The 27,316-nt window shown below is 34.5% G+C and overlaps 1 protein-coding gene and 1 long non-coding RNA gene across 4 annotated transcripts; one reads left to right on the top strand and one right to left on the bottom strand.

The window, feature by feature from the left end:
* The first annotated feature begins 87 nt into the window (after positions 1-87).
* Positions 88-25,452, top strand: Vps13 (vacuolar protein sorting 13C). 3 transcript variants are annotated; one of them, XM_036363464.2, is made up of 36 exons: positions 88-173; positions 478-783; positions 9,600-9,686; positions 10,413-10,610; positions 10,673-11,032; positions 11,094-11,315; positions 11,392-11,528; positions 11,609-11,843; positions 11,916-12,192; positions 12,720-13,299; positions 13,360-14,057; positions 14,163-14,808; positions 14,899-15,054; positions 15,121-15,469; positions 15,528-15,673; positions 15,956-16,253; positions 16,322-16,609; positions 16,761-16,916; positions 16,988-17,518; positions 17,701-18,521; positions 18,594-18,752; positions 18,818-18,976; positions 19,044-19,472; positions 19,546-19,673; positions 19,741-20,032; positions 20,110-20,247; positions 20,316-20,456; positions 20,527-20,825; positions 20,886-21,106; positions 21,918-22,066; positions 22,126-22,947; positions 23,004-23,104; positions 23,190-23,328; positions 23,398-23,681; positions 23,762-23,900; positions 24,496-25,452. In XM_036363464.2, the coding sequence occupies exons 2-36, from the start codon at positions 684-686 to the stop codon at positions 24,697-24,699; spliced, it is 10,089 nt and encodes a 3,362-aa protein (XP_036219357.2). In that variant the 5' UTR covers positions 88-173; positions 478-683; the 3' UTR covers positions 24,700-25,452. The 3 variants fall into 3 exon arrangements, with proteins under 3 accessions (XP_036219357.2, XP_036219359.2, XP_036219356.2); XM_036363466.2 differs by having other exon boundaries at positions 89-145; XM_036363463.2 differs by lacking the exon at positions 88-173 and having other exon boundaries at positions 268-783.
* LOC138856959 (uncharacterized) lies at positions 25,037-27,023 on the bottom strand. The gene is made up of 2 exons (XR_011395920.1): positions 26,160-27,023; positions 25,037-26,085 (listed from the first exon to the last, which is right to left on the bottom strand). It is a non-coding gene; the product is annotated as an uncharacterized lncRNA (long non-coding RNA).
* Between the last annotated feature and the right edge of the window lie 293 nt (positions 27,024-27,316).

Raw genomic sequence — 27,316 nt, 5'->3', positions numbered from 1 at the left:
TTTTGACGTTCTTTTATACAATCCTGTAAAATGTCTAATCACAATAATGAACAGCTGTTTTAGGGTTTTCGCTTTAGTATCAGCTTCTAACTCTTGGCCTTACAAGTTAGTTGGTCAAATTGGAGTTTTCTTGCAACATTTTGTGGTTAGTGCTTTTAAACGCATTTTTCTCGGTGCGTAAATAAAAAAAGTTAAATAGAAAAAAGTTGTGTAGTAGATAACGTCAATAAAATTTAATATTTGTTTATAAATATAATTAATAGAGCATATATTAAATAGTCACATATAGCTGCGTGCGATATTATTGAACTGAGCCATTTGCAAACGACATCGATTCGGATTTGATGATGTCATAATAATATTTATTTTATTTTTTGTATATCAGAAAACAACAAAAAGTACGATCCATGTGAATATATTAATGCTAATAAGCAATTTTAAAAATATTATAACTTGTGCATTTTGTCAAACCTTTAGGTTGTGTTGCAGTATCATTACGATAAAATCAATAAGGATATAAAATTAAACAACCCGAATTTGTAATAAATAAAAAGTGCTATTAAACGTGTGTGCAAATTGTTTGAAAAGTTTAATGACCAACATTAAAGCTGTCGGTTAAAATTTGCTTCTGCCACATATCTTAGACGGCTAGATCATTTGAGTAAACTTGGTGCTGCAACAATATGGTTTTCGAATCAGTGGTCACCGATGTACTAAATAAGGTACTAGGTGATTATGTAGAAAACTTGGATAAAAAACAGCTGAAAATTGGAATTTGGGGCGGTGAGTTTATGAGAATACCTATATATTACCTAGTATAAAAATATAAGAGTTCCATATGTTTAAAACACAATGCAATCCAATATCCCTCAAAGTTTATGTTTACAAAAGGTAGTCAATATTGAACACTTTTATTCAAGTTAAACACGCGAATTTCACATTTTGTTCATGCCTTATAACGACTAGTCCCCAAATGATTAATTCATCTTTTTTGTTTGGGCACTGCCACAGTGACCTTATCCTTCAAAAATAGCTAAGCGTATAACGCCTTGTGCGTTTCATTTATAATATAGCGTCAAACAAATGTATGTATTTTCATATAGAACCAAATAAAAAAAATATATATAAAGGCCCATCATCACTGACAGTCTGTTTCGCTGCCTCTTCGTGCTTGTATGCTGTTGACCTAAATTATTTGTATTATAATTTTTTACGCACGTTTTCCTATTGTTGATTTCTATAGCATTTTACTATTTGTATGCTGCTGGTATTTATATATTAACGCACAACAATTCGTGTTAGTTCAAACCGCCTTGTTTGTTGGGTGAGTGGGTGTTGGTGTTGCCGTCTACTAAGGGAAGATCTGCTGTTTGTGCAATTGCTATCGCGATATTCAACTGTTGCATGCGATTGTTGAATCAGTCATGCATCATCGCCGTATTTTTTTTTATGTAAAAACATATATGTACATTTGTTGTGTATACTTTATATATGAAGTGTTTTTCATGTCTTTATATTATTATTAACTAAACTTAAAATACATACCTATATTATAAAATGGAAATTTCACACTTTTTCTAATATTACTTACTCGTAAGAGGAAAGCATAACGTAACATATGTTAGAAAATTGTTGCAAACAATTTCGTATTACGTGGTTCATAGAAATATTTCAAAATTAAAAATTACAAAAGCAAAAGCAAATCTGCGACCAGGTATAATGTAAATATATTTACTTTTGCCCCTACATATTTACTTTGTTGTTGTTTGTTGTTCAATTCAGAAATATTGCCATGACGAATCGCGGAATTGGTACACAAAGTTTTCGAATTGCTTGTGTAAAGCAAACTGATAATGGGTCTCAAACTCTTATAATTCGCTGTTGATAATACTTGCTCTGAGTACCGGCATTGAGTTGACCGACATTTTAAATAGATTTCAGTATAATTCCACCAATGCAAAATCGGCTTCACGTGCTATATTTAACTTTTCTCATAAATAAGTGTAAAATATATACATATGTACATATATATATTGTACATAACAATTTGTTAGGTACAAACATGTGTTTGTACCCATTAAACATAATGCATTGACATTGAACTTAACTTTTCCGTTTTTGTTTATTTTCTCATTCATCTTGTTTTTCTACGTTTTTTAACTACTTAACTTCGCAGTGATGTCATTAATTATGCTGTATTGCTATGTACAATGCAATATAAACCGAAAAATTATTGATACCATTGTTATATCAATTGTAGCACACCAAAAAATGTTCTTTGTGATAGAATTTTTATTATTGCTCTCTGCAGGCTCTTTAAAAATGTAAATCGAAATTTTACATGAGGTGAGTTTGCTATATAAAATTAATAATTTCGCTTTGGTTACACTTTACATACATATGTATGTAATGTACATGTATATTGATATGAGTTTGTGATAAACTCTTTAGTCAGTGTTTTTTTTTTAGCTGCATTCAGCTGTTGTCCCTGACGACATCGTTTCGATTACTATGCAACATGGGGCTTCAATGGCCCTGTTGCGTTGGTACATCATGTGATTCAAAACCACAAGTAGTCCATCCCCATATGTTAGTGTTACATTGAAACTATAAAAAAATTATACGCATGATCACAATCTTGTAAAATAATCATGCAACCTTCTTATGGTAGTTTTGCTATTGTAAATCTGAAAATTGTCTTGTAGACCGAAGGAAAACGTCGGAGACTCTATAAAGTATACGAGTACTAATAAATGATTAGCGTGACGAGTTGAGTCGATTTCGCCACGTTCGTTTGTATATGCCGGAGCTTGTCCCTCCGTTTCTTAAATATCGATCTGTAATTTTGCACACGTGTTTTATTTAAGTAGCTGCTCATTTGTCGGAACTACCAATATCGAACCACTATTGGATATAGCTGCCATACAAATTGACCGATCATAATCATGTCTTTGTATGGAAAATTTTTTTATTTGATAAGATATCTTCACCAAATTGGGCATGAACTATTGTCCAAGATTACACTATAATCCCCGTACAAATCGGTCGAATCACTAAAGCATATATGTAGCTGCCATACAAACTGAACGCTCAAAATCAAGTTCTTGTATGCAAATTTTTTTTTTTTGTGAAGGATATTATACTTAGCTTCGGCGCAACCGAAGTTAACCTTTTTCTTGTTTTTGTTTAACTTTAGCATCTAGCTATGGTATAACCCGATAATCTAACGCACATAAATTCGGTTGTGGTTACGGTTACGCCATGAATTGTATACCGGTAAAGTGAAAAGCATTTTTATAGTATTTCTTAATTTTTCACTAAATAGCCACTTGTTGGTTTATTCTCGCACATATTTTCATATATATATATGAATGTTATATTAAAAGCTTTTCAATTATTTGGTAGTCGTTCAATGGCAGCATTTGTTTCACCACTTGGCAGCAAAACGAATATGAATATTTGTATACCTAAATAAATTATTGCGTCTAATAAAAAATGTTGTGGTATGACTTCATATGTTTTCCGCTCCTCCGAAGGTTTTTTTTTTTGTTTGTTTTCAATTGTATTGTATTTATGTACATAGGTATGTATATATATATATGTTTTCAAAATTAGTATACCCAAACATTCTAAACTTTTTTCTCCAAATAATTGCTCTTTTCATTAACTTTATTTTAATGTGTATGTATATAGCTGACTTTATAGAACAAAGCTGCAGCATTTATTCTTGATTTGGTTGTTTTGAACTGAGCTTACGCATCTACACGTTCCACGTTTGTTGTGTATTGTACTAAATGTGCTCTTTTAAGTTGCCTAAGACACTCAAATTTGTATTTGTGCGTTTTTCTTGTCAAAGCTGAGAAACAATTCGACCTTAAAACACTTGTAACCAGTTTTTTTAGTTTCTTGTAGAAAATGATCCACTGCTAGTTTATCAGCATACATTTTAGAATTGTATGAGCACATACGACAACCGGTGGTTCTACCAGGCCTAAAATTTTATGACTATAATAATTTGTAGGCATTTAATCTGAAAGAAATTGTGTATGCAAGCAAATATATACTTGTATGTATATATACACGAAAATATGTATAGTATATGTGTATTGTGAAATTGTAAACAGCATTTATATAACTCTAATATATGAATATATGTACATATATTGTAATTGCCATATTATAATTATTTAAGACTTTATTACAATTAATATTATAATAAATAAGTTAATAAGCATTAGCTGCCAAGGCTATCGGCTTAAATTGTAATATATTTTTGTGTAAATTAATAAATTGATATTCTATATATATAGTATATATAATATATATTCAAATGAATTTTAAGTAGCGCAAAAAGTATTTAATTATTACATATATGTACTCGTATATTAATATATATATATTTCATTTTTTGATTTACTGAGCACCGCGTCGTTCTGTAACCGGCAAGTTTTCCGACTGCACCAAATCACGGTCGTATTTCCGGTGTAGCCAACTGTTTTGCCTACCGTTATGAATTTGTTATTATTATATAAATTATTATGTGCAGTATACATACATATGTATATGAGTAGGTGTTATGGCATATAAATATGTCACAAAGGTGCCATTTTCTGAAAATTTACGACTCACTAGACTTTTTCGAGTTCATGCACGAGTACACTTCAAAGAAAAAAAACTAGAAAAAAATGAAAGTAATATATATGTCTCTATATACATACATCCATATATGTATATTAGGGTGGAGCGAAAAAAAATTTTGAGGGTAAAATTTGTAAATTATAAAAAAAAAATTTTTGGAAAAAAAGTAAATTTCGAGTTAAATTTTTTTGGACAAAAACAACACTAATCAAAAAATTTTTAAGAAATAAAAATTTTAACTCTAAAATTTACTTTAAAAATGAGTGCCGCGCCGCCTCTAAATGTTAAAAAAAAATTTTTGGAAAAAAAAATTTTTTTTTTCCAAATTTTTTTTTTCCAAAATTTTTGTTTGCTCCACCCTAATGTATATATATAAGTATGTGTTATTTTATTTTAATCTTTATTTATTGTCTCTTAAGAATATTCTTATCCATAAAGCATAGACATGTTGGATATCCATAATTATATCTCCATATGTATGTTTCTACCATATTTACTATACGTATGTGTGTATGTGAGTGCAATCTATTGAGATAAGAGGTTGTTTACCGTCTCGGGAAACGAGTACCTTGTTGAGTTCATGCTTACCGACTATAAGCTACATGTTGTTTTTGTAGTTGCAGCAAAATAAAAGTTTTTCCAAATAATATTGAGGAATGCTGTCAAAATGTTTGTTATTGATCGGATGTATATAATTCATTGGAAAATAAGCTTGCTAGACATAAGCAGTTATTTCTGATAGTTTTGACTCTATTAAAATATCATATGTTAGTGCTGTATACAACAAAAATCAAGAATACTATTTTATAGTATAGAAAAAATACTACACATTCTCTATATAAAAGTTACAAATATTTTAATATTACACCCCCAAAACGTATGAAAATTTTCTCGACTTAAAACTACTTCAATTAAAGTTCATATATAAATATTAATATTACTTTTGTCAATTTGTGTCAGTTTGTCAACATTTTCATATTAATTAAATTTCTCGTTCAGACACACCTCATACATTTAAGACCTCTGGCATGTACAATGCCGTGCCGCCAATTAACCTATGACAGCATTTTGAATACATTCCGCTAGAAATTTATTGATCATCCTAATTTGGTTTGAGTATTCGTCTTTACACTATGTAATAAAGTATCAATTGCATGAATTTTGAATATTAATATAGGGTTCATCTAATTTTAAAACTTTCCTCGAAAAACATTGAAAAATAAATATTAAGTTTGGGAGCTTTTATTACATATAGAATCCAGAAAAAAATTTAATTTAAAGTATATACAATTAAAATGTTTATAATATAGTACATGAAATCTGCAACATTATAATCCAGTACAATTTTGTTAGAGAATATTGAAGAAATTTAGTTAATAAAATATTTATCGAGTTACGTTTCCAATAGTTAAAGCTATTCAATTCGAAACAAGAAAAACACGTTAAGTTGTAATCCCCTTTATAAATAAAAAAATTTCCATACCAGCACTTGATTCCGATCGTTCAGTTTGTATGGCAACTATATGCTATAGTGATCTGATCTGAACAATTTCTTCGGAGATGGTACTGTTGACTTGAACAACAATTCATGCCAAATGTCGTGAAGATATCTTGTCAAATAAAAAAGTTTTTCATATAAGGGCTGGATCATGATCGATCAGTTTGTAAGGCAGCTATATCCTATAGTGGTCCGATATGGGCGGTTCCGACAAATGAGCAGCTTCTTAGTGAGGAAATTACGTGTATAAAATTTCAGATCGATATCTCGTTTTTGCGGACAGACGGACTTGGCTAAATCAACTCAACTCATCATGCTGATCATTTATATAAGTACAAGTATATAGTCTCCAACGTTTTTTTCTGGGTGGTACAAACCTCGTGCCAAACTTATTATACAAATATAAAATTAGTATCCTAAAGTGTGTGGGTGCTGTTTATATATTGTATAATTTTGTTACATAGTGTATGCATATTGAACAATATTATTGTATTCCAGCAAACTGTTTTCACACTTATTAAAATTCCAAACGTCTGACTATTTTGACGTATTTGTCTTAAATTGCTTGCCAAATTTCACCGAACCTTAAATGCAGAAGCTTTTTATAACAGTTTAAACAATCAAAACATTTTTATTAATAGAAAAATAATTCAATTATTATTTTCCAATTAAGACAAGCACGAAGTCGTAGTAGCCTGTGCTTTTAACTACTAGCATTTATTTGTTTTGCGTTAACACTCATTGGCCACTTCTAGGCAATAAATAGTACAAATATGTGTACATATGTATACCTATGTATGTAATATATAAACAGATTTTTTCACTCACATCACCATCGACTGCTTGTTGACAATGTCATTGAACCGCACCTTAGGACACAGTTTCGTTATCAACAACTTCGCTGGCATTGGCTTTAGTCATATAAATATAATTTTGTGTGAATATTTATTTTATATAATATATAATTTATTAAAATAAGACTCATACTATTGTTAGCGCATACTTACTAGTATTTGTGACTTTTCTAAAGTTTTTTTTTTTTTTTTTTTATTTTTTTTTTTTTTTTTTTTTAAATAAATGAATGTGCGTTGACATCTTCATTGGCATTAATTAGCCGCTTTAAATGACGTTTCTTTCCTAACACGTTTTCTATAAAAATTTACATAATTACTTAATTTCTAAGCATATAATTAAATTATGCTAGTAATTGTGCATTTATTTTTTGGTTACCAGCTTTTGCTAATTTTTTCAAAAACCGGTTCCTGCTTTATTGTTATTATTATTTATCAGCTATCTAAGGTCTATTGAGTGGAATGTTAAGCATTGTCCTGGTTCTAATATAACGGGATCTTAAGCCGGCTTCTTTGTCACAAAGTTTGTAACACTTCTAAGGAAACGTCCAAGAACCTTAAAATATATACCTGTAAAATATATACCATACATATGTATATAAATAATTCGCGTGACGAGCTGGGTGGATTTAGCAGTCTCCGTTTTCTGTAATTATGTAAACTAATTCTTCAATTTATGAGCTATCGCTCTGAAATTGTCTTCACGTCATTCTCTGCTCATTTTTCGGAACCGCCAATATCAGAACACTATATTATATAGCTGTCATATAAACTGTTCGCTCAAAATCCAAGCCTTGTACGGAAAACTTTTGTATTTAACGAGATATTTTCACATAATTTGGCACGGTTTATTGTCCAAAACAACGCTAAAATCTTCGAATATATTGTTCAGATTAGACCATTTTAGCACATAGCTGCTATAACACTTACCGATCAAAATCAAATTTAAGAACTTTTTATATATTTTATGCTACAGAAATGCACTGGTGAAGTTGATAGCTTCGGTGGAGTCGAAGATAACGTTTTATTTTGTTTTTCACTTATTTTAAGAAAAATAATTAATCGCAATTCCTTGTTAAATTTTTCTGGTCACCTTACCTTCATGTACGTGTCAATCTTGTAGGTGTGTGACTCTCATTACAATTTCGCTTCCAAATATTTAAGTATCTTTGTCATACAATTAGATGTGTTGCGTGACTTTTGAATATTAACGGGCAATTGCCTACCATAAATTAATTAAGAATAAACCCCGTGGTTGTGTCATTATTACGGCACATTTTTTACAGAGCAATTAGGTAAATCGTAACCAGGAGTAGGCTTGTGCAATGTTTGATTATATGTATGTATGTGAGTCATTTGAAAGCAGAGTATATATAGAGGTTGTACATATTAATATGTATGCACATATATTGTATCTCTAGAAAATACGCAAAGCTCTGATAGCTGTCTGTGCAAAAATCACTCATTACTTTATGATAACAAATAATTTTGCTAAATATTTAAAATATTAATTAATTGATTGAGTACTAAGCCATTAAATATGAATTTTCAGTACAAATACAAGTGTAAATATATTTATTGTTAATTACCTTCTCATGAAAGTTGTATGTTTCTATTTATGAGAAATCGATCGGCATATTTTATTTTGATTGCTACACTAACTACCGAATATGTACATGTACATTAGGGTGGGTAGAAAAAACGAATTTTTTCCGCTTCATACTCTAAAAAATTGGTTGATAGACACCTCTAAGGAAGGCTCTTCAAGTATGAACTGTTAATTGTAACGGTTTTCTATATTTTTTTTCTTATAAGATAGCAAAATTCATATCTCACATCCAACTGCTTGAAAAAATATCGCGTTTCATAGATTTAGATGTAAGAAATTTAATGCTTTACAAAATGGTCTCTTACGGTTGTTTCGTAAACCTAACCGCTTAAAAGATATTAACGGTTGAAGTTTGACTATTTTAAGGCAAATTTGTTGTTTTTCTTTTGAATTTTATAAGCTCATAGTCTTGTAGGAAATTTACTTTTCTTTAAAATTGATTTTTGTGTTTTTGCTTTTTGAATCACTCATAAACGCTTAAATTAATCAAAAAATTATATGCGATCAACGTATTGGAGTTTTCGTCCACCACCCAAAGCAAATATTGGGTCGTTTTTCTAAGAAACTTCGTTTTTTCTTTTAGTGCAATTTATTCAAAATAATTAAGCAAAATGTTTCACTAACAAGCGTTACTATATCAGTTGTTCAAATATATAACGGCACAGCGGTAAAGTGTAAAGTTGGCTGCGAAAAAATTCAAAAAGATTTGCTGTTGTCGCCGAACGACATTTTACTTGGTGAACGACCCAGTATATGCGAATTAGAATTTTTCTCCAAGATGTTGCCCATTGTGGTACTGTAGCATGTAGCTGTCATACAAACTGAACTATCAAAATGAAGTCCTTGTATGGAAAACTTTTAAATTTGTAAATGGTTTTATAGCTACGGTGCAACCGAAGTTAACAAATTTTCTCGTTTTTTATATATATATTTATTAAAATAATTTAAAAATTTAGACTATTAAGTTCAGCATAAAAAATAAATGTTGTTTCCTTGCTTGCAGGCGATGTAGTTCTACATAATCTAAAGGTTAAAGAAAATGCCCTCGACGAGGTGGATCTGCCAGTGCAGCTCGTCTATGGTTTTCTGGGTAAGTAAAATGAAATTTCAAGTCCATATCAAAAAATGTAATGCGGCGAAATCGTTTTAGTATTTATATTAATTTTTTTTTATACAAAATTTTTACTAGACTAAAAATGTGTCAATTTGTGTTATAGTATTTCTGACATATACTTGTATATATTTTATAAATTTTTAAGACAAAATTGTTTTACTATTTTGAAAAATACTCCCTTCCATCGGCATATCAAAATGACCATTGTGTGTTGAGGGTTAATATGTTTTAAAAAAGTATTCCTACTTCAATTTTAGTACGGGTCGCCAAGGTTAAGTTTTATCCATAATTAAGTTTTATACATACTTTTTTTTAAATATTTTTTAAACCGAATCTAGATTAAAGAGATCAAAGTCTAAAAAAATTGCTCTACAATTTGATTTGGTTTACTCACAATACAATAAGTAACTTCCATTTTGTAGCATAGTGTAGTTACTTTTATTGATAAATCTAAGCAATTATCAGCTTAACATGTGTGGGAAAATATTTATTTATACCTATTTATCAATAAGGCGACTTATAAATTAGACATATTTTTAATATGAAAATTTATTTATTTTTATACTCTCGCAACTTGTTGAGAAATCAAATTAATCCTCTATAAAACGATTAATTAGCCAAAGAGCTAATTAGTGTCGATAATATTAATGGAAATTAATTTTATGTTCGTTTAAAAACGCTGTAATAAACTTATTCAAACAGGTAAGCTGGTCTTAAAAATACCATGGAAGAATCTCTACAGTCAACCAGTGATTGCACAGATCGAAGATCTATATATGCTTGTTGCACCCAAACAGACAGTACAGTACGATGCTGAGAAGGAGGAAAAGTATGACTTGCAAGTAAAGCAAGCGGCGCTTAAAGCATTGGAGGAGGCACACAAAAAGGAATTGATGAAAAGTATGTAAATCGTCTAATGAATTGAAAAATAAAGTTCTGAAATAACTAATATTTTGTTTCAGATGAAGCCAAACCGGATGCCACTTTCTCCGAGAAGTTAACGGCACAAATTGTCAATAATCTGCAAGTGAAAATATCGAATATACATATACGTTACGAAGATGCTACCACGGCGAGTGAGAATTTCGCACTCGGTGTGACTCTACATGATCTAGAGTTATATACCACGGATGAGAACTGGGAAAAATGCTATCTAACCCAGCAAGTTAGTCGTGTCTTCAAAATCGCCAATCTCGACTCTTTGTCTGCATATATGAATTGCAGAACAAACATGTACTCATCGCTCACCAAAGAGGAGTTGGCTGAAGTTTTTCGCAAAAATATCGCACAAAAGGATTCGGCACCCAACGATTACAATTACGGTGCGTACTATTTGGTATTTTATTATATTTGTTGTTTTTAATAACTTTGCCTTTTCGACAGTGGTCGGCCCGATTTCGGTGATGGGGAAATTACAGTTAAATATGAATCCCGAATACGATACGCCAGCATTCGTGATACCAAAAATCGATTTGGCCTTAGAAATGCAAAAGCTGCGCGTCGGCTTAACGAGCACACAATTTCAGGAAGCTATAAAATTGGGTGAAACCATGAATCGTATGCAGTTGGGTGTGCGCTATAGAAAATATCGACCGTTCAATACGCGTAAGTGAGATTTTTCAAAATATGTTAAACTTGTATATAAATTGCAAACATTTAATTTTTTATTGTGTTTTTGCAGCTTATAAGAAACACTATCGTGAGTGGTGGAAGTTCGCCATCAATTGCATTTTAGAGGAAGATATCAAAAAGCGCAATAAGGAATGGACCTGGGAGCACATTAAAGAGCACCGGCAACTGTGCAATACATATGCAGAGGTGAGAATAGTTATAGATATGATTGATGGAAAAAAATATGCTATAATACTTTCATAAACATCTCTACTTACTCTCCACAGAGTTTCAAAGAAAAGGAGCTATCTAAAAAGCCACCAGCTAGTCTCATTGAAACCTGCACCTTGCTCGAACAGAAGTTAGATCTCTTTAATTTGGTCTTAATACGTAAGCGTGTACAAATCGAGGTGGATAAAATTCGCAAAGATGAAGAATCGCGCCAATCACAAAAGAGCGGTTGGTTTGGCGGCTGGTTTGGTGGTGGACAAAAAACGGAAAATGGCGAATCCAACGATATTGGTATAATACTATAAAATAGTTTTTATTATCAACTCAATAAATAATAATAATTTGTACATTAAATATCAACAGTTAAAAAACTGGAAGCTGCTATGACACCAGACGAGAAATCAAAGCTGTACGAAGCTATCGGCTATCAAGAGGGCACGCCGCCGCCCGATATGCCGGTGCAATATGAGGCAATAAAAATGCAATTTAAATTGTTAGCACTGGAAGTGGGTCTATATGATGATAGCGAAGTTGTTGGTAAAGAGACTTTTACTTTGGAGCAGCTTAAAACGCTTATGCTTTTGAATTTCACAATGACAACTTGTAATTTAACACAACGTCCTGGCGGCAATGCTTTAAGGTAAGTCAATATATTTTTTAGCATACATATATGTATTAATTGCAAACAAGAACAAGAAAAAATTTTAACTTCAGTTGCACCGAAGCAATACTACCCTTTAAAAAGCTTTTAAAGCTATATGCTATAGTTGTCCGATCTAAACAATTTCTTCGGAGATTTTATCGTCGCCTTAAACAATTATCATTGCTAAATTTCCCATACAAGCACTTGATTCCGATTGTTCAGTTTGTATGGCAACTATATGCTATAGTGGTTCGATATCGGCCGTTCCGACAAATGAGCAGCTTCTTGCGGAGCAATCGCCGTGTGCAAAATTTCAGAGCGATATCTCATAAACTGAGGGACTAGTTCGCGTACATACAAAGAGACGGACATTACCCAATCCACTCAGTTCGCCATGCTGATCATTTATATATATATTTTATAGGGTCCCCAACGTTTGCTTCTTTGTTTTACAAACTTCGTGGCAAACTTCATATATTCTGTTCATGGTATAATATATTTATAATATGCTTTCATTTTTGTAGTGTCACTGTGGGCATGCACGAAATCAAGCTGTTAGGCTTACATCAAGATAACATAGCACCAATTTTAATCGAATCGAAAACAACCGATGAATTAAATTTACTCGACGTATTCTTCGAGACCAATCCGCTCGACAAGAAGTGCGATCAACGTATTCGAGTGTCGGCGCGTCCATTGCAAGTTGTCTATGATGCCGACACAATTATACGACTGGCAAAAGTATTTACACCACCCAAAGCGAATTTATCCGAATTAGAATTTGCCGCTACCGAACGCATGGCCAACTTCAAAGAGCGTTCAGCCACTGGTCTACAATATATGATCGACTCGAAATCTGTGCTGGAGATCGATATACAATTTATGCCCAACATTATTATCATACCAAGCATGGGCAAATATAATCCGAACTGTAATGATAACTCACTAATTGTTATCACATTGGGTAAGTTCATTGTTTCGTCGAAACCGCACAATGTTTCGTCGAGCGATCTGATAGGCATGCTGGAAGACACCAAAGTCTCGATAAATAGCGTGTTGGAACGTGCCTACGATCAAATACAAGTCAGCATTGCCGATATACAGGTTGGTTTTCGCTTTTAAATTATCTTTACTCGGTATATTACTAACTCCTTTGACTTGCAGATGGTTGTTGCTAGGCCTGGTGAAGATTGGGAGAATACGCTAGCCTCAGCGGTACAATCTGATATGCATATACTACGTCCAACATCCGTTCTATGCAATGTATGCTTATGCGCCGTCGACGATGACCCGCGTTTGCCGAAGATGAAAATCGAAATTGAGTTACCTTCGATCGCATTAAATATAACTGAAGATCGCATGTTCGATGCTTTACGCGTTGCCACTAGCATACCATTGCCGGAGAGTGAAACAGCACAACCCTCGTCTCTTACAAGGGCTATAAGCACAGCTTCGTCAAGGTTATCTTTGGCTAGTTTCTTGACACAGGAGAAGAAAGCGAAGAAGCGTTCCGAGAAAATCGATCTCTCCGCAGAGATTGTACAATATACGAATTTAGAATTGATATTCACATTAAAAGAATTTACCGTTGCTCTCAATAAATCGGTAACCGTTAAAGAATCACATTTAAGTGAGAGTAAAAATGAGAAGACCGAATCGCCCATAGACTCAACGGCAGAATCACCACAAGATTCGAATGCTTTCGGTACACCTGTGGAAGAAATGCCCAATGATATTGTGCTTGATAAAATTGAGAGTTGCACCTCAACAACTTGTGCCGTAGAAACCATATTGTCGTTTCATGTGCTTGAACTGGGCGTGAAAATGTACCAACGCACTTATGAAATGGTGGTGGAAGCTAAGTAAGTAGTGGTTATTTCAAAAAGTAGATTATAATTAAACACTTACCAAAAAGCAAACAAATCTTAATGCAATAAATGTGTTCTCCTCTCTGTTCAATTTTTTAGTTTGGGCGCTGTCAACTTAAAACGTCATGGTACTGCCGAGAATTCTCAATATCAGCTGAATATTATCGACACGCCAAGATTTTCGAAAGAACTGCAATATTTGCTAACCGCCTCATATGTAATGGCACAACGCACTTCTCCCGAATTTTTCACCAAATATAATGCTACAGAGCAATTGATCAACATTAACTTTTCAACATTGAATATAACTCTACATCAAGAAGTATTATTGCAATTACTAGAACTGGCCGATTCTATACAACGGAAATTGGATACTGTACTGAACACATCAACATCGGCTGCTAACACACCCAAAGATCGTGTGGGTAATGCTGGCGATACCGGAATTCTTAGCAAACTTGCTGTTATTGCTGAGGAGGCTGAAGACGACGATGTGCTAACTGCTTTGGCGCCAGCTAAAAATCGGCCACGTCAAGGGAAGGTGGTCGACAGTATACAAGTACATGTGAAGGCGAAATTGGAACAAGTGTCGTTGCTGTTGACATGTCACAAACGACCTTTGGCTTCGATGCAAGTGCAACATTTTGATGCAAATGTCATTTTGAAGTCATCGTATACGGAGTTGAATTTGCGCTTGAAGGATATCGTAGTCACAGATTTGAATCCATTGACCAAGCATAGTGGTGTATGTTTTTTTTTTTTGATGCCTCACAGTCTTAATTTTTATTATCAGTCTCAATTTGTATTTTAATATATATATATTTTTTTGCTGCAGATACTTTCCATTGTCGGCGATAATGCGCTCGAGTGTCAGGTCATCAAGTTTAATTTAGACGAAACCTCCAACTACAATTCGGATGACATGCGCATAACCGTGTCAATTGGTGGCATGAAGATTGTGTTTCTCAACTGGTTTGTCACCGGCGTTTTGGTATGTGCTGTTTGATGCTTCATTGCCTACTGTATACATATAATTCTATTTTTTGTTTTCTTTCAGAGTTTCCTAAACAATTTCCAAGCAGCTCAAGCGGCGCTTGCTCAAGCTAGCGCTGCCGCTGCAGATGCCGCTAAACAAAATGCTATGGTGGCCTATGAAACTGCATCGCGCATGAAACTCGACATCAAAGTTAAAGCACCCGTTATTATTGTACCGATGGACTCACAAAGTTTCAATGCCATCGTGCTGGATCTGGGTTTCCTCTCATTGAATAATGTAACAACTGAAGTTGATGTACCAACCGACAGTCGACGCGCTGTGCTCGATGAAATTAAGTTGGAGCTAAAAAATATGCGATTAGCAAAGGCTGCCATTTTGCCAGATCAGGGCCTCAGATCGTCAGTCGATAGTAAGTTTTGTATGCATAAATGAAAATTACAAAAATATAACTGTTGTACTCATTGTAGCTGTCGACATGGCTTACGGCATCAAGTCGCATTTGAATATTTTGGATCCAGTTAGCTGTGCTTTAATCGTGAAGCGCAACTTATCCAGCACATGGTATAAAGAGGTGCCAGAAATGGACATTTCCGGACATTTGAAATCCATTGAGGTAATATTTTTACCCTGAACAGGGTATATCAAATTTGTCAAAAAGTTTGTAACAACCAGAAGGAAACGTCCGATCAATTAAAATCAATTCCTTGTATGGGAAACTTTTTTATTTGACGAGATATCTTCACCAAATATCTTGTTCAAACAGACCTTTGCTATAAAAAATGCCGCTGCGAAGGCTATTAAAGCTTAGGTGCAGCGAAGTTAACATTTTTTTTGATTTATTAAAAAAATTATTATAAACAATAATAAAAAATTTTTTTTTCGTATACAAATACAGTTTAATCTATTTATGGAAGATTACGCTGTTATAATGGCAATATTGAATCGTAACTTGAGTGAGGGCGCAGATGAATTTCCACCCGTCGAGGAACTCGAACGTCCGCAAACACCAAAAATGCCTGATTTACGTGCACAGGACTCTAGAGGGGATGTAGAATCGGCAGCTGGCAGTAACACAGCAAAACGGAAAACTGCGGCTGTGGTAAGTGCCACTAATACGCCACAAAACAGCACCGTTCATGTGCAAATGAAATTCAGTTTCCTGTTTGACGGTGTGGTTATCAATTTGCTTTTGAGTAAGTGTGCTAACTTAAAAAATATATAATTTATAATAACTTTAATTTTCGAACTATTCTATACTCAGACAACGAAGAGGGCTTAGCACGTTTCGGCTTATACTTTCTATCGCTAAAGGGCAACAAATTAGTGAACGGCACACTTAATACCTCAATTGTGCTCTGCAATATACAAATCGATGACACACGCAAATCTAATAAAAGTCCTATTAAGAAATATCTATGTCGCAAAGATTGGAATGAAAGTCTATTGCATAAACAAGCCGAACCTACAGCCGATATGATAGATGCTTGCAAGACCGAGCTCAATTATATGCTGGACTTAACAGCCAGCATAAAGGAGGATGACGCTTTTGGTAAGAAAAATAGGTTTTTTTTTCATTTCAAATTTCGCGCACAACCTGTATTGTTAGTGTAAAAGTGGCGATTATTATTGACAAATGTCGGCTATTTAACAATTTAATTACTGAAAATGTAATAAATACATTTATTTTCTACTTTTAACAGCCGAGGTGCGCGTCAGTAGTTTCGATTTGATTTTATGCGTTGACTACCTTTTGAAATTAGCCGATTTCTTCAAACTACCCGAAGATACTGAAGCGGCAAATACGATCAAAAAACCAGAACTAAAATCTCCAACCACTCCTGTTGCAACCAATATCGGTAAAACCGTCATAAAAATCACAGTTTTCTGGCAGCAATAATTACATATGCATTTTGTTAATAATTTACAGCATCAACGACCACGCTGAAACCAACGACGAGCGCGATCTCCGCCCAGAGTGACGCTGCCAATAATAAAAAAATGAATTTAGTCCTACATATCGAAGAACCGGACATAATTTTAGTGGAAAATCTAGACGATATGAATTCCAATGCTATTATTTTCAATGTTCAAGCGCAGCTAAATTATCGCGCTATTGGCGAAAGGCAGAATATCAATGGACAAATCGATTCGTTGAAAATGTATATGTGTTCATTTATGCCAGAACGGCGTGAGGCAACACGGCATTACATATTGCATCCATGTATGATAAGTTTGCACGGCTCTACGCCGGAAGAGGAAGGCTTACATGTCAGCTTAAAATTGAGTGAGATTATGTTGAATGTGTCACCAGCCACCATCGAACTGTTGAATAAGGCTATGCGCAGTATAAGCGCCGATAATGCACAGAGGGGGACGAATCTACGGCTCGATACTAATTACAAACAACTGTGGTTAGAAGAACCACTACAAGAGAAACGCTATTGGTTCCTGAGAGCTGGTAGGTTTTCCATATTTATACCCTGAATAGAGTATATTAATACCCTTTACAAATTATACAAACTAAACGATCAAAATCAAGTTCTTGTATAGAATTTTTAATTTTTATTTGTGAAGAGTATTATAGCTTCGTTGTTTCTTGTTAAAAATCAAATATATTGATTTTTTTTTTTGGTTTCACAGACCGTGCTGTTGAAGCGCTGGAGTATATCGAAAGCCATATAACTACGGAAACACATAGGCGTAAAACTGAAAGATGTGTTGTTGAAGTTCCTAATATTACAATTGTCATCGAAACGGGTATAGGTTACTATACGAAACCGCTGATAACAGTCGATACACGCTTAAATGCTATTATAAGTGACTGGAGTGATGATCTAAAAATACGCGGCTCACTTACATTGAGCACCAACTATTACAATGAGTCTTTAGCCGTGTGGGAGCCCATAATTGAAATGAATGAACACATCAATCGCAATGGTGAACAAGAGTATCTGCCTTGGGAACTAACCTACAAGGTGGATATAATAAATCAGAAGAATGAAAACGATAACGAAGAGGAGCAAGAGGATGAAGAGGAATTAGAAAAAGTAACACAAATCGCCATACATTCCGATGAAGACTTACAATTTACAGTTACCAAATCATGCTTAGACCTTTTGAGTGTGTTGGGTGAGGCCTTCTCACAGGCCATACAAATTGAGGGTCTTGCCAAACCCGAAGTTGTAGCACCTTACGTTGTGGAGAATGATACGGGCTTCGATATTTCCATAAACTTTAGACGTGGCATATTCACTCTGCATGAGTGTCATTCGCCTAAAGCAACAGCGGGAACTAACTTGAATAGTTCTTTAGTATTCGCTGCTGAGGATGCAGATGCTAACTTTTCGCCAGATCAAGTAAAGGATTGCACAATATCGCCTGGCGGACGCGCCTATTTGCAAACCAAAGATTTGTCTACAATCACCAACGAAGAAGATGAGGAATATAACTTATATGTACAGGTAAATTGAAAGCAGTGAATGTATTTTATAAAAAATACAAATAATTATGTGCTTCAATTACTTTATACACAGGTGGGTGGCATCGATAAAGAGGTTGTGCTGCCCGTTTCCAAATCGGATCAACGCTATTTTCCATTATATCGCGGCTCAAATCAAGATCCATGGGGTATAGTGTCTGAGGTGCGCTCCGAGTATGGCACCACAAAAATTAATATACACGGTGTGGTCAAAGTATGTATAAATTCGACTGCTGCAGTGGCAAATAATTATTTAATAAACGTTTGATTGTCTTTTAGGTGCACAATCACTTCACCACTACACTGCTTATACATCGTTATAAACAAGGTGCTGGTAGAGAGAGAATCTTGGTAGGCAAGGTATTGCCTGGGCAAGTCTTCCATGTGCCGCTGCACGCTATTTACGCAGATATTAAAGAACTACACTTCAGTTTGGAGGTAAGCTCACTTTGCTCACTTTGCTCACTCTTCGAAACAGTATAATTAATATTTTTTTCTTCCCAAGGGCTACAACATGTCTGTTCAAGGTATTAAATGGAATGATTGTCCCACTGATCTTGATTATTCAAGACAATTGCAGTGCGATCCTTTGGACACCTTTGAAACATTCTATATTAATGTGAAACGTGTTAAAACCGAGATCTTCCACGAACACAGTGACAAGTATACCATACTAAGCGCCTATTATACGCTGCATTTGCGCCCACCGGTATATCTCTGCAATGCATTGCCTATTAGTATTAGTGTCTCGGTAGCCGGTTGCAGCGTACGCAGCGCTGAAAGTGAGAATGTTGAAAACAGTGCAACGAGTGCGATCAAGGAAGATATGTTGGATTATGGAGAGAAAGAAGTGGCACCGGGTGATGTGCTGCATTTGCCAACGGTGAAATTAAGTGGCAAATCCCGTGAAAATCGTAGTTTTCTTGTTGTGCGGGTGAGTTGCTGGTTTGCAAATCAAATTTGTTGCTTTTATTTAATTTTGCTTATAACAAATAATTTTTCTATAGCTAATCCAATACTTGGAGAAGGATTGGTCTTGCACCACCGAAATATCTGAGGATCACAATGATATGGCTACCTGGCGCTTTAGTTCCTATGACTCTGAGGCGAAAATGGATATGGATTTATGTGTTCGGTAATGATTAATTGATGTCAGCATACCCTAATGTTGGTAAATTTAAAATATTATTATAACAATACAGTTTCGAAGATCGTCGTGGCGCCTTGCAGATATCGCTATACAGTCCATTCTGGATGATCAATAAAACCGGCTTGATGCTTAGCTATAAAACTGATGCCGAAACTGTTGATGTACTCTACCATCCACCAGAATATAATGGTCCGATCTTATTCTCTTTCCGTGAGAAATTCTTCTTTGACAAAAAAGCTGCCACAATACGTGTCGATAACGGTGAATGGAGTAATAAAATACCTTTGGACGTTGCCGGTTCGATGGGTGCTGTTACTTGTAAATCTAAAGACACGCCATATCAAGTAAGCGAGCGCTCAAACTAAAATTTGAACAAATTCACTTATTTAACGGTACAAAAATATTTTTCTTTCGCTTACAGATTGGCGTACACAATCATTTAACTTATAATTCGCTCACGAAAATGATCACATTCATACCATTTTATATAGCAAGTAATAAGTGTTATTTCGAAATCGACTTACAAGAGCAAAGTAGACCGGGTGACCCATGGATAACGGTATGTGTGCATTTCAAGTAATTGATATATTTATTACGCATAATTTGCTTTACCTATCTCCCTTGCAGGTGTTACCCAATTCTTGCACACCACTCTGGCCCAAAGATGATTCCGATCTAATGCTTATTGCACGCGTACTCGGTCAATGTACACCGGCTTTCAAGTACTCCGAGGCGCAATGTACGTTGCTTAAATTGCCCGGCAACAAGGTAATCATTGGCGATTCCAAAACAAATTTCACATAAATATAAATCTCTATATCATACCAATTTCTTCCAGTACGGTGGCATTAACGTTGATGTACAAGCCACCGAAGGTGGTGTTTATATCATATTTAATGAGTTTAATCCCGGTGATGCGCCCGGCTTAATTATTAATCACACCAACCTACCGATTGTGTATCAAGAGAAGGATGTTAAAGATAATGTGGTAGTGAAACCGTTAACTAAACTGCTGCACGCTTGGTCACATCCATCTGGTGAAAACAGCATTGTCTTTGACTTTGGCCAATCGATTAATGACAAGAGTAAAACTAAAGCTGAGACAGATCTGAGACGCGATCAAATCGGTGAAATGAAGTAAGTGAAACTTGATTTTTCGAAATAATAATTTGGTAAAACATTTTGTTGTACCTTTAGGATCAGTGACGGTTCGATCGCTTACTGGGTTACGTTTTTGGATGGTTTGCAGCGAGTGTTGCTTTTTACTAAAGATGTTGGTATCGCTAAAAAGCTAGAAGGCAGTGCCACCATACAGAAGATAACACAGTCGGTTGAAGTACGCATCCATGGTATTGGCTTCTCATTAATAAACAATGCGATCAACACAACTATTTTGTATATGGGCATAGCAAGCTCAGGTAAGTGATTAAAGTTTTGGTGTTTTACCGACGAAAATTTTATTTTAGGGGCATAAAATGTTTTTGTTTTTACAAATTTCTTTAACTAAATTGTCGCACTAGCTTGGAAATTGAGCTTAGAAGTAATTTAAGCTGCGGTTTTGTATTGAAAAATTGTGCGAGGAGTTGAAGATTTTAATATTTTTATACCCTAAACAAGGTACACTAAGTTTGCAACACCCAGTGGGAAATGTCGGTGACTCTATAAAATATACACAAATGTGTAAATAATAAGCGTGACGAGCTGAGTTGATGTCCGTATATCTGTCTGTGTATACACGAACAAGGTCCTCAGTTTTTGAGATATCGATCTGAAATTTTACACAATTTTTTTTTTCCCCAAGAAGCTGCTTATTTGGCGGAACCGCCGATATCGCAGTCATATTTACTGATTGATCAAAATCAAATCCTGCTATGGAAAACTTCTTTACTTGAGAAGATGTTTTAACGAAATTTAGAATAGCTTATTGTTTAAGACAACGCTACAAACTCCGAACATATTGTTCAGATCTGACCACTATAGCATATAGCTGCCATACGAACTGAGCGCTCAAAATCTATTCATACTCTTTTATGATATAAGAAATGCACCTGTTAAGGGTATTAAAGTCACGGCGAAACCGAAGTTAACGTTTTTGCTTGTTTTGTAATGATTTGCGTATTCTTTCTACGCTTACTCAGTGTTTAGTATTTTCCTTTTGCTTAGTTTTTCCCAAAAAAAAGTTCTCTCGTAAAAAAAAACTGTGTTTTAATTTGCAATTAAATATTTCAGGTGTCATTTGGGAGCAAAAGAAGGGTTCAAAACATTTTAAACAGATGAATATACACGAAACTGCAGAACTTGAAGAACAATACCAACAGTATTTGGTCGATAGTAGTGTGAATCTAGTGAAGAAGTACTATATGGATGCCAAATATGAGGTACGATCTTATTCGATATACAACAATAGTAAATATTAATAATCACACATTTATTTCAGATCGATTTCAAGCAAATGATACTTAAAAAGAATAAAGAACGTGAGATACATCGCACCTTCTATCCAGGTGTTTGGTTCAAAATGCGCACATCGCCTTATCAAATGCAGCTACATGCAAAAATCAACAAAATCCAGATTGACAATCAATTAAACGATTATATCTTCCCAGTTGTGCTTGCGCCCATACCACCACCAAAAAGTGTAGCCACGACTATAGTTCTGAAGCCATTCATCGAAGTCAGTGTTGTACAATGGGTGGTGCCCAATTCCACTGTCAAACAATACAAATACGCTACAATGCTTATACAGGAATTCCATTTTAAAGTGGATTTAATATTCCTCACAGCGCTCGCCGATATGTTTGCTAGCAAAGTGGACGATGTGCAAGCGGCGAAACTCTTCAACATGAATGTCGAATCAATAGAGAAACCATTAGCTGAGCTGGTGGAGACGCATTCCGCACAGGAACAAAAGAATTTCTATGATAATTTGCATTTGGGACCGATTAAAATACACGTTAGTTTCTCAATGGCCGGCTCAGATACCACAGCTTTGCCGGGTATACTCTCCACGCTGGTACAGGGCGTCGGCGTTACTTTAACAGATGTAAACGATGTCGTTTTCCGTCTCGCTTTCTTCGAGCGTGAGTATCAGTTCTTCACACAACAACAGCTAACTTCGGAGATCACAACACATTATACCGGCCAAGCGCTGAAACAATTGTACGTGCTCGTTTTGGGTTTGGATGTGCTCGGCAATCCTTATGGCTTAGTTGTTGGCTTGAAGAAAGGTGTCGAAGATTTGTTCTATGAACCATTCCAGGTAAATATTTCACATTTTTTGCTCTAAACTGTTATTAATATATGCTCTTCCCACAGGGTGCTATACAAGGACCAGGCGAATTTGCTCAGGGTCTAGCGCTTGGTGTTAAATCACTTTTCGGACATACAGTGGGTGGCGCTGCTGGTGCTGTATCGAAGTGAGTATAATCGTCGGGTATTCTGTTTATTTAATATTTTCTAAATTATATATAATATATATATATATATATTTTATATTTTAAGGATCACCGGCGCAATGGGTAAAGGTTTGGCTGCACTCACATTTGATGAAGAATATCAGAAGAAGCGACGCTTGCACATGAATAAGAAACCACAAACATTCTCGGAAGGCATAGCGCGTAGCGGCAAAAGTTTGGTTATGGTGTGTATTGAAATATATTTATTAGTTTTAAAAAAATATGCATTTTAACCTTAATTGACAATTCCGCAGGGCTTCGTTGATGGCGTTTCGGGCGTTGTCACCAAACCCGTAGCAGGCGCGCGTGAAGAAGGTGTTGAGGGTTTCTTTAAAGGTGTCGGCAAGGGCGTGATTGGTTTTGTGGCCCAACCGACAGCCGGTGTGGTTGATTTTGCTAGTGGCAGCTTTGGTGCAGTGCGTCGTGCTGCCGAAGGGCAACATGATGCAATGCGCCTTCGTGCACCCCGTTACATACATCAGGACAATGTCGTACGACCATATTGTCGTGCTGAGGCGGAGGGCAATCGTGTTTTCAGGTATGTACCAAAATAAAAGTTAAATATAATATATTATAAATGCAAGTAAGAATGAATATTTGATGAAATGCCTTTTACAGGGAAATCGAAAAGGGCAAATATGCCGCCACTGATGTATTTATACACTGTGAGGAGTTAGTACCAAAGCATGAGTATTTCGTCGTTTCGAATCATCGCATTATACATGCAACGAAGAATGATCTATTCGGCACATATACAGTGAGTAGAATTTAAAAAATGCATTGCCTTATGAAAGTTGTGTTAACTAGCATTTATTATCTGAATACAGCCTATTATAAGTTTGTAACACCTAGAAGGAAACGTCGGGGACCCGATAAAATTTATACGAAAATGCGCAACATGACGAGCTGAGTCGATTTAGCCATGCCCATTTGTCTGTATACACGCGAACTAGTCCCTCAGTTTTTGAGATATCGATCTGAAATTTTTCCTACGTGCTTTTCTGCCCAATAAGCTGCTCATTTGTCGGAACAGCCGATATCGGATCACTATAGGATATAGCTGCCATACAAACAAACAATCGGAATAAAGTTTTTCTATGGCGTACTTTTTTGTTTGGCAAGATATCTGCACGAAATTTGCTAGAGATTATTCACTAAGGCAACGTCACAAATATCCGGAAATATGGTTCAGATCGGACTTTTTATACTGGACCCTTTTTATACTCTTATTATTATACTTATACTATAAGAAATGCACCTGTGAAGTGTATTGTAGCTTCGGTGCAGTCGAAGTTAACGGTTTATTATCTATTTTGATATCCTCATTAATATAGCTTTGCTTTCTCCCCCAGGTCCAATGGAAATACCGCCTTGAAAACATCGACGTCTTTACGCCCACAGATAAGGGACTGGAAATTAGACTGAAAAAGCAAAACAAAAAAGTAATGGGCATGTTTTCAACTAACGAAGTGGTCCGCAAACAAATCACCATAAAGGATTCAAAACGGCGTGATCATTTAATTGAAATTCTGGAATCTCAACACAAGAAAGTGTAACCTTTTCTTCCGCTTAATATGCATCATATGCGGCAGCCTTAGATGCTCACTATCATCATCATACTTAAAACAAAATTGTTGTTTACAAATTCAATGGCTGCAAGCTACACAAGCAAATTGAAGCGCTTTCAAGCTGCAAACGCAACACAAACGACATAAATTCAACATCGATTGAGTGCGCACCGAAAAATGCTTACTAAAGCAAGAAAAAAAAACCGAATTATAAGAGTTGATATTTTAAAATACTAAAGATAAGCATATTGCTGTTTTATAAAATCGATCACTATGTACTTCTAATCAATCACTAACTTATAAGATTTTCTAACATGGAGTCACATTTTTTTATTTTCTCTCTTTTATTTTAATTTTTGTTTTATATTCCGATACTGTTACGCATAATATTAAACACGCTCTTTCGTTACACGCGTACACCTCCACAGCGCCGGGTATTTTTATGTAGTGGACACTATCTACCAAACCTTAATGAAATGTATGCCGTCTTTTATCGTTTTACATCACGAGATTACCTCGTTGTTACTGCTAAAGCAAGAAAGCAAACAATAATTTTCCTCTGAATTATTATTACTTTTTTTTATACATACTGAATATTTCACAAAAGATATAATGTACCTTAATACATATATACATACACGTATATTCAATGAAATAGTTAGCATCAATCACATACTTACATAATTTTGTTACTAAAAATTCAATGAATAAATACAAACGATATTATTGTTGTTGTAGTTACATTTTTATGTTGAAACTTTTTTATAACTGTTAGCAATCGTAGCAAGAAGAAAACTTAAATGAAAGTGTGATATACACATATGTATCATAAACACTGTGAGCCTTTTCCATGGTATCTTTCATCGATTTCCAAAGGCAAATACAAATACAAATAAGAAAATATTTTAAATAACTTTCATGAATATATCCATTTTACACCAAAGTATTGCGCTTTTTGGCGATATGTTTGAAATGTTTTGTTTGGAATTCTAGCCTTCAAAGAAAACACTGTTTTGCTGCGATAGTTGAATAAACAAAACAATAATACATACAATAAATTCACAATATACACTTATAAATGTACTATGTTAATATACATACGATTTTTACACACATATATATATATATATATTTACAATCATATAAATGTTATCTGAAATAAATGTGCGAAAGTCATAAAATACGTCAGTGGTTTTATATTGTGAATCTTGAAAAGAAAGAGTGATAGATGATGGAACACGGTTCAGTGCCGTTCCATGATGATTTTCTATCCAACCGATTGTGCTGAAATTTGAATATGTTATTCTACTTAACAGCTCTCGCAGGAACTAGAATCTTTTTTTATCGCTAACTTTCCATTTTACAGCCCGGTTTCTAATTAAAAAATGTCAGAAGTCAACCAATTTTTTATTTTTCAACGAAACGGCTTAATCCTAGTTTCAACTCACAGACCAATAATAATTTTGATGTCGCTATTTCAGATGCCCTCAAGCTACCAAATCACCGGGGCGAGCCACCTGCTTTTTTAAGGCGCTTACTTCACTGCTACAAAACAATAAACTTCAAAAAAAATAAAAATAAAGACAAAACTAATCTTTTTGTATACTCTGAGATACTCTTTTACAAAATGAAACTGATTGAATTCTATTTTTTCCAAATCAAATCTTCCATTAAAAAAATGCAAGTTACCAGACTACTTAATAGAGATCGGTAAAAAAAAACTTTCGAACTTTGATCTAATGCTCTGTCGGGTGATCATTAAGAATACCTCTCAAATAAATAAGCTATGTGTGCTACTAAAAATGGTTGACTCGATATTTCAAATTTCGTTGATCCGTTCGGAGTTGATATTGAGGGCGTTATGCGAGATATTTGAAAAGGTTAGGCCAGTCTAAAGCCCTAATTTGCCTTTTTGAAATTTATTCTGTGAGTAAAGAAAAATCGAATTTCCTTTAATCAGTAAAACATGTATTTGGGTGTATAAAAAATTTTATATTGAAAATTTGGTTTACATTAACGGCTATTGAGTCAATCTTTGGAAGATGGCATCTATGGGTGGCGGTTATTCTAGAACTCATGCTATCCACCATAAAACAAAATAAGAGACATAAATAAAAAAGTGTCCATAAAAATCTTTATAAAAAGATTTCCATACAAGGAGTGATTCGATCTAAACTATTTCTTCTTCCCTGTTAAATTTTGTGAAGATATCTCGTTTAATTTAACAGTTTGCCTTACAAGGAGTGGATATAATTTATAGGACATTCGACGTTAGGTAGGTATGTTTATAGTTTTACAAAAATTTTCGCTATATGGCGCTGAAGCTGACTGAGCCGAACGGCTTGACACTACAGTGGATGGCGAGGAAATATTTTTCATTATGCCAACAATTGAATAATGGTTTAAGGACCCTAAAGTGTACTTTAAGACAAATAAAATTTAGATGTTAAAATTCTAGATTTGGTTTTAGTAATTTTTAGTTCTTAACTGGTTATAACTGGTTTAAAAAATTCCAATTAGTTTGCAATATAATAAATGTCACCGCCATTTCTTTCCAAAGATTCAAAAACAACGGAAAATATTTAATAACATCTTCGTCTAAGCT

This window comes from Bactrocera oleae, chromosome 4, assembly GCF_042242935.1.
Source record: "Bactrocera oleae isolate idBacOlea1 chromosome 4, idBacOlea1, whole genome shotgun sequence".
Lineage (NCBI taxonomy): Eukaryota > Metazoa > Arthropoda > Insecta > Diptera > Tephritidae > Bactrocera > Bactrocera oleae.
The sequence above is the reverse complement of the archived record's forward strand: the minus strand, read 5'-3'. Positions and strand labels throughout refer to the sequence as shown.

What these genes read in the sequence shown, in the direction of transcription:
- Vps13 (XM_036363464.2), top strand. Translation starts at nt 684, where the DNA reads ATGGTTTTCGAATCAGTGGTCACCGATGTACTAAATAAGGTACTAGGT. An exon ending in TCCTGTTGCAACCAATATCG is followed by an intron (nt 16,917 to 16,987) that starts GTAAAACCGTCA and finishes AATAATTTACAG; the next exon opens with CATCAACGACCACGCTGAAA. An exon ending in CTAAAGACACGCCATATCAA is followed by an intron (nt 20,033 to 20,109) that starts GTAAGCGAGCGC and finishes TTTCGCTTACAG; the next exon opens with ATTGGCGTACACAATCATTT.